This window comes from Bombina bombina, chromosome 2, assembly GCF_027579735.1.
Source record: "Bombina bombina isolate aBomBom1 chromosome 2, aBomBom1.pri, whole genome shotgun sequence".
NCBI lineage: Eukaryota > Metazoa > Chordata > Amphibia > Anura > Bombinatoridae > Bombina > Bombina bombina.
Genome location: NC_069500.1, coordinates 546188903 through 546196915, shown reverse-complemented (window position 1 = coordinate 546196915; position 8013 = coordinate 546188903). Strand labels below are relative to the sequence as shown.

General features: G+C 37.0%; 1 protein-coding gene across 1 annotated transcript in view; it reads right to left on the bottom strand.

Annotated features, from left to right (window-relative positions):
* CNTNAP4 (contactin associated protein family member 4) overlaps positions 1-7483 on the bottom strand; it is a 190665-nt gene extending 183182 nt beyond the window's left edge. Inside the window, exon 1 of the mRNA XM_053699959.1 lies at positions 7475-7483. Coding sequence (XP_053555934.1) covers positions 7475-7483 — 9 coding nt within the window. The remainder of the gene's footprint in view (positions 1-7474) is intronic.
* Between the last annotated feature and the right edge of the window lie 530 nt (positions 7484-8013).

Sequence of the window (8013 nt, the reverse complement as noted above, 5' to 3'; positions counted from 1 at the left end):
GGTTTTTCTTTCCATGGTGTTTTTGAAGTTGCCTCTGAGAATCTTGATTTTGAGGTTTTGGATGGAGTGGTCAGGTTGGGTGAAATGGTGACCAACAGGGGTACAGTATTTTTTTTCACAGTGGTTTTTGATTGAGTGTCTGTGTAAGTTCATCTGAAGGTGCAGTTTTTTTATTTGTTTCTCCAAAATAACATCCCACTTCACATGCAGTCCAATGTATCATGTATACAACATTTGCAGATATACATGAATATGCCCCTTTAATGTTATAGGATTCACTCTTGTGATTAGCTGTGCTGCTTTCACAAATGTGTTGACATAGTTAGCAGAAAACTTTGTTGCAGCACTTGGTTCCATTCTGAGTGTTCTTTTTATCAAGGGGTAGCTTTCTTTGGACCAATTTCTGTTTTAGCTTGGGTGGTTGTCTAAGTGCCAGGATAGGGGGTTTTGTAAAGATATTTTTGAGTGTGGGATCCTCTAAGAGTAGTGGCTGTAAGTCTTTAATGATTTTTCATATTCCTTCTACAGCTACTACTAATGGGATACACAATATATTTTTCTTCCCCCTGTATTGTAGCAAGTGTTCACATGGCGTATTGAGGGCAGAGTTAATTTGTTTGTTTATAACCCTAGTTTTGTAACCTTTTTCTCTAAATGATTGGGACAGTGTGATGAGGTGTTTGTCACGGTCCAAGTGGGACGTTATATTGGAGAAACAAGTCAAAAACTGCACCTTCGGATGAACTTACACAGACACTCAATCAAAAACCACTGTGAAACAAAATACTGTACCCCTGTTGGTCACCATTTCACTCAACCTGACCACTCCATCCAAAACCTCAAAATCAATCAAGAGGCAACTTCAAAAACAACATGGAAAGAAAAACCTTTGAAATGAAAATGATAATGCACTTCAACTTGCTAAATTCTGGACTAAATATGGACTCTGGTTTCTTATCTTTTTGTAATGTACTTTCATATACTGTAGTCAATTACATTGTATATTCCACCCTCTCCATGCATAGGTACGCAGGTAAGCCTATGTCCACACTTTTGTCATTATTATTATTACCTTTTTTTTTTCTCCTTTTTTGAATCTTATATTCCCCTGTATACCTAATTTCACATCTTTATACATATTGATTCTATGTTGATATATATAGCTTTAGTCAGTACATGCTTTGTGTATAACCATATATTTCCCATGTCTGTTATCCTTCACTGGACACTGTCTGTCTCCTAAACCCCCCTCATGATTTTACGACACCCCCTCCTCCTTGCACTCAGACCTCTATAACACTTTCTTTCTTTTTAGCCTATGTTTAAAAAAATCTGTAAATTCCATCAAATTGGTCAGTATTGCTTCAGACTTGAAAAAGGAAGACATTCTTCCGAAAGATTGTCATCTTATAAATGTATAGTTAGTCCAATAAAAACGTATCATTACTCAATGCAATATATTTTGATATCACTGGACTAACACGGCTACTCCAATCAACGTATATATAAATAAAAGGAGAGAATTGCTCATCCTTAGAATGAACAATAGCATAATAGTTTGTTCTATGGCTAGTTACCACCCTAGGAGCTGCCTCTTTTTGCGCAGCATGTGCCTTTCACAGATAAGAACCTTCCTGTAGTATATCAGTCTGACCCTGACTAAACAGTGTAGTCTAGTCTCGAAATACCAGGCAATCCCTCTCTGAATGAGAGAAACTGCAAAACACTCACATGTTGAGCAAAAAAAGGCAGCTCCTTGGGTAGTAACTAGCCAAAGAACAAGCTATTATGCTATTCTTTATTCCCAGGTTAAGCACTTCTCTCTTTTAGTATATGCAAAGTATGACCCTGAAGGAAGTCTCCCTAAGGGTGATGCTGAAAACCTGTCTGGATCGCACGTGAGCGATAAGTGTTAGTTTTTTTTTCTGCCCTCTCCATTGAAATCTACGGGGAGAAAAAGTTAGTGCAGTTGCAATATCCGAGGTCCTGAAATTAGCACATGCCAGGTTTCTATCTCAAATTAGCACATACCAGTTCTATTTTCAACTTGTAATATATGTGCTAGCCTGTGAGCACAAAATGACTGCTTCTAGCAGTTTTATGCTTGAGCAGGAGCTCTAAATAGCGCTAAATACTCAATCATAATGAAACTATATTTAGTTTGTAAACCATGAATATGAAATACTTGGAAAACCAACTTATTGTAGATTTACAGACAAACCTATATCACACTTGAGATTTAAACATAATGGTTTTCTTTTATTTAAAGTAAACAGACAAAATACTTCTTTCTTGCTTAAAGGGCCATAATACCCAAATGTTTAAACACTTGAAAGGGATGCAGTATAGCTGTAAAAAGCTGACTAGAAAATATCACCTGATAATCTCTATGTAAAAAAGAAAGCTATTTTACCTCAAAAGTTTCTCAGTAGCCACATCCCATTGTAAAGGATTTCTAAGGAAGTTTACAATGAAATCTCATGAGAGTTAAGTGAAATCTCATGAGATCACAGTAAAAGAGTTCATGACCTCAGCACTGCTGATGCTGATTGGCTGCTGTTCATGTCTTCATTTATTTATTTTTACCTGCAGCTGGGCTGCAGCTGAAGTATAACTTTTACACAGAACTTACTTTGCTGAGCTGAGGAAATTGTGAGGTAAAATATCTTCCTTTTTTACATAGAGATACTCAGGTGATATTTTCCTGTCAGCTTTTTACAGTTATGCTGCATCAGTTTCAAGTGATTTACCATATGAGTATTATGTCCCTTTAACTGTACACATCTGTTATCTCTTCAGGCATTGTTGAAATTTGATCAACAGCTGAAATGAGAAACATTTAAAAGTTTCTACATGAGACAAAATTCTTGACCACTGGTGATTTGGTGTTTATATCCTCTCTGCATAATACATATTTCCTAATTGTATCATTTAATGAGTGTCTGATGTGGCCTATATGTATTTATCTATGCTCCTTCTTACTTCCTTATATAAAATGAATTGATTAGTTTGACCCTACCTACTTCTCATAACACCATACTGATGGTTACTCATGATCTTATTTTCAAAAATATACTCTTGCATATATTAATTGCGTATAATCCCCTAAAGCAGCTTCTTAAATAGAGATGTCAAGTTTAGTGATCAACTTTTTTTAAAAGAGTTTGAATGTTTTAGTTTTGCTCCAGTTGCTTGGTATCCTGCTTGAGGAAACTATCGGCTAGATTTAGAGTTTTGTCGGTAACGACCCGCGGCTAACGCTGGCTTTTTTCTGGCCGCACCTTTTAAATAACACTGGTATTGAGAGTTCACAGAATGGCTGTGTTAGGCTCCAAAAAAGGAGCGTAGAGCATATTTAACGCAACTTCAACTCTCGATACCAGAGTTGCTTACGGACGCGGCCAGCTTCAAAAACGTGCTTGTGCACGATTCTCCCATAGAAAACAATGGGGCTGTTTGAGCTGAAAAAAACCTAACACCTGCAAAAAAGCCGCGTTCAGCTCCTAACGCAGCCCCATTGTTTCCTATGGGGAAACACTTCCTAAGTCTGCACCTAACACCCTAACATGTACCCCGAGTCTAAACACCCCTAACCTTACACTTATTAACCCCTATTCTGCCGCCCCGGCTATCGCTGACCCCTGCATATTATTTTTAACCCCTAATCTGCCGCTCCGTAAGCCGCCGCTACTTACATTATCCCTATGTACCCCTAATCTGCTGCCCCTAACACCGCCGACCCCTATATTATATTTATTAACCCCTAATCTGCCCCCCACAACGTCGCTTTCACCTGCCTACACTTATTAACCCCTAATCTGCCGAGCGGACCGCACCGCTATTATAATAAAGTTATTAACCCCTAATCCGCCTTACTAACCCTATAATAAATAGTATTAACCCCTAATCTGCCCTCCCTAACATCGCCGACACCTAACTTCAAACATTAACCCCTAATCTGCCGACTGGAGCTCACCGCTATTCTAATAAATGTATTAACCCCTAAAGCTAAGTCTAACCCTAACACTAACACCCCCCTAAGTTAAATATAATTTAAATCTAACGAAATTAATGAACTCTTATTAAATAAATTATTCCTATTTAAAGCTAAATACTTACCTGTAAAATAAATCCTAATATAGCTACAATATAAATTATATTTATATTATAGCTATTTTAGGATTTATATTTATTTTACAGGTAACTTTGTATTTATTTTAACCAGGTACAATAGCTAAAATAGTTAAAATAATTACAAAATTACCTGTAAAATAAATCCTAACCTAAGTTACAATTAAACCTAACACTACACTATCAATAAATTAATTAAATAAAATACCTACAATTACCTACAATTAAACCTAACACTACACTATCAATAAATTAATTAAATACAATACCTGCAATTAAATACAATGAAATAAACTAACTAAAGTTAAAAAAAAAAAGAACTAAGTCACAAAAAATAAAAAAATATTTACAAATATCAGAAAAATATTACAACAATTTTAAACTAATTACACCTACTCTACGCCCCCTAATAAAATAACAAAGACCCCGAAATAAAAAAATGCCCTACCCTATTCTAAATTACAAAAGTTCAAAGCTCATTTACCTTACCAGCCCTGAACAGGGCCCTTTGCGGGGCATGCCCCAAAGGATTCAGCTCTTTTGCCTGTAAAAAAAACACATACAATACCCCCCCAACATTACAACCCACCACCCACATACCCCTAATCTAACCCAAACTCCCCTTAAATAAACCTAACACTAAGCCCCTGAAGATCTTCCTACCTTATCTTCACCATACCAGGTTCACCGATCGATCCAGAAGAGCTCCTCCGATGTCTTGATCCAAGCCAAAGCGGGGGGCTGAAGATGTCCATGATCCGGCTGAAGTCTTCATCCAAGTGGGAGCTGAAGAGGTCCATGATCCGGCTGAAGTCTTCTATCAACGGCATCTTCAATCTTCTTTCTTCCGGATCCATCTTGCAGACCTCCGACGCGGAACATCTTGCTGGCCCGACGGACTACCGACGAATGAAGGCTCCTTTAAGGGACGTCATCCAAGATGGCGTCCCTTGAATTCAGATTGGCTGATAGGATTCTATCAGCCAATCGGAATTAAGGTAGGAAAATTCTGATTGGCTGATGGAATCAGCCAATCAGAATCAAGTTCAATCCGATTGGCTGATCCGATCAGCCAATCAGATTGAGCTCGCATTCTATTGGCTGTTCCGATCAGCCAATAGAATGCAAGCTCAATCTGATTGGCTGATCGGATCAGCCAATCGGATTGAACTTGATTCTGATTGGCTGATTCCATCAGCCAATCAGAATTTTCCTACCTTAATTCCGATTGGCTGATAGAATCCTATCAGCCAATCGGAATTCGAGGGACGCCATCTTGGATGACGTCCCTTAAAGGAACCGTCATTCTTCAGTTGGACGTCGTCGGAAGAAGATGGGTCCGCGCTGGAGGTCTTCACGATGGAGCCGGTCCTCATCGGATGAAGATAGAAGATGCCGCTTGGAAGAAGATGGTTGCTGGTCCGGATCTACTCTTCTTCCCGGATAGGATGAAGACTTTGGACCCTCTTCTGGACTTCTTCAGCCGTCGGATGATGGATGTCTAGCCTCCGCTTGGGCTTGGATGAAGATTTTGGAGCCAGGACGCATCGGTGATACCCGGTGAGGTGAAGATAAGGTAGGAAGATCTTCAGGGGCTTAGTGTTAGGTTTATTTAAGGGGGGGTTGGGTTAGATTAGGGGTATGTGGGTGGTGGGTTGTAATGTTGGGGGGGTATTGTATATGTTTTTTTTACAGGCAAAAGAGCTGAATTCTTTGGGGCATGCCCCACAAAGGGCCCTGTTCAGGGCTGGTAAGGTAAAAGAGCTTTGAACTTTTGTAATTTATAATAGGGTAGGGCATTTTTTTATTTTGGGGGGCTTTGTTATTTTATTAGGGGGCTTAGAGTAGGTGTAATTAGTTTAAAATTGTTGTAATATTTTTCTAATGTTTGTAAATATTTATTTTTTATTTTATGTAACAGTTCTTTTTTATTTTTTGTACTTTAGTTAGTTTATTTAATTGTATTTATTTGTAGATATTGTATTTAAATCATTTATTGATAGTGTAGTGTTAGGTTTAATTGTAGATAATTGTAAGTATTGTATTTAATTAATTTATTGATAGTCTAGTGTTAGGTTTAATTGTAACTTAGGTTAGGATTTATTTTACAGGTAATTTTGTAATTATTTTAACTATTTTAGCTATTAAATAGTTCTTAACTATTTAATAGCTATTGTACCTGGTTAAAATAAATACAAAGTTACCTGTAAAATAAATATAAATCCTAAAATAGCTATAATATAATTATAATTTATATTGTAGCTATATTAGGGTTTATTTTACAGGTAAGTATTAAGCTTTAAATAGGAATAATTTATTTAATAAGAGTTAATTTATTTCGTTAGATTTAAATTATATTTAACTTAGGGGGGTGTTAGTGTTAGGGTTAGACTTAGCTTTAGGGGTTAATACATTTATTAGAATAGCGGTGAGCTCCAGTCGGCAGATTAGGGGTTAATGTTTGAAGTTAGGTGTCGGCGATGTTAGGGAGGGCAGATTAGGGGTTAATACTATTTATTATAGGGTTAGTGAGGCAGATTAGGGGTTAATAACTTTATTATAATAGCGGTGCGGTCCGCTCGGCAGATTAGGGGTTAATAAGTGTAGGCAGGTGGAGGCGACATTGAGGGGGGCAGATTAGGGGTTAATAAATATAATATAGGGGTCGGCGGTGTTAGGGGCAGCAGATTAGGGGTACATAAGTATAACGTAGGTGGCGGTCGGCAGATTAGGGGTTAAAAAAAAATAATCGAGTGGCGGCGATGTGGGGGGACCTCGGTTTAGGGGTACATAGGTAGTTTATGGGTGTTAGTGATAATTTATAGCACAGTAGTTAAGAGCTTTATAAACCGGCGTTAGCCCAGAAAGCTCTTAACTACTGACTTTTTTCTGCGGCTGGAGTTTTGTCGTTAGATTTCTAACGCTCACTTCAGACACGACTCTAAATACGAGTTAGAAAGATCCCATTGAAAAGATAGGATACGCAATTGACGTAAGGGGATCTGCGGTATGGAAAAGTCGTGGATGAAAAGTGAGCGTTAGACCCTTTCCTGACTGACTCCAAATACCGGCGGTAGCTTAAAACCAGCATTAGGAGCCTCTAACGCTGGTTTTCACGGCTACCGCCAAACTCTAAATCTAGGCCTGAGTTTTGAAGTTTGGTTGTTATAAAGCAAATTCCCCTCATAATCCACGCTTCTATTTCATCTAGACCTGGAGTTTTATTTACCTTTATATTATCAATATATATTATCTTATATATTGACACTTACTGAAATCATCTAGACTCTACCAAGCTATTGGCAAGAGGTTAGAAATCCTTTTTTGGCTATGTCTTTCTCACCTCATCCATTATGGCGAATGAGAGGGCGCTAAAAAGCTGGGTATACTTAACACACCTAATTGGTTAAGATTATATCAAAAGTAAGAATACATCAAAGACGGTAAATTTTTTATCAATCATTTACTAGTGGGAATAATCCCTATTTAGTGCAATACATAAATTCATAAAACAATGTATGAAAACAATTTTAGACACATAAAATATTGACACGATATCTTTAACTTATATTTTTGGAATACCACCCTGATAAAAAATATATATTGTAATAAGCGCTTACAAATAAAATTGATTAAATTTTATTTTTAAGCGCTTATTACAATATATATTTTTTATCAGGGTGGTATTCCAAAAATATAAGTTAAAGATATCGTGTCAATATTTTATGTGTCTAAAATTGTTTTCATACATTGTTTTATGAATTTATGTATTGCACTAAATAGGGATTATTCCCACTAGTAAATGATTGATATAAAATTTACCGTCTTTGATGTATTCTTACTTTTGATATAATCTTAACCAATTAGGTGTGTTAAGTATAC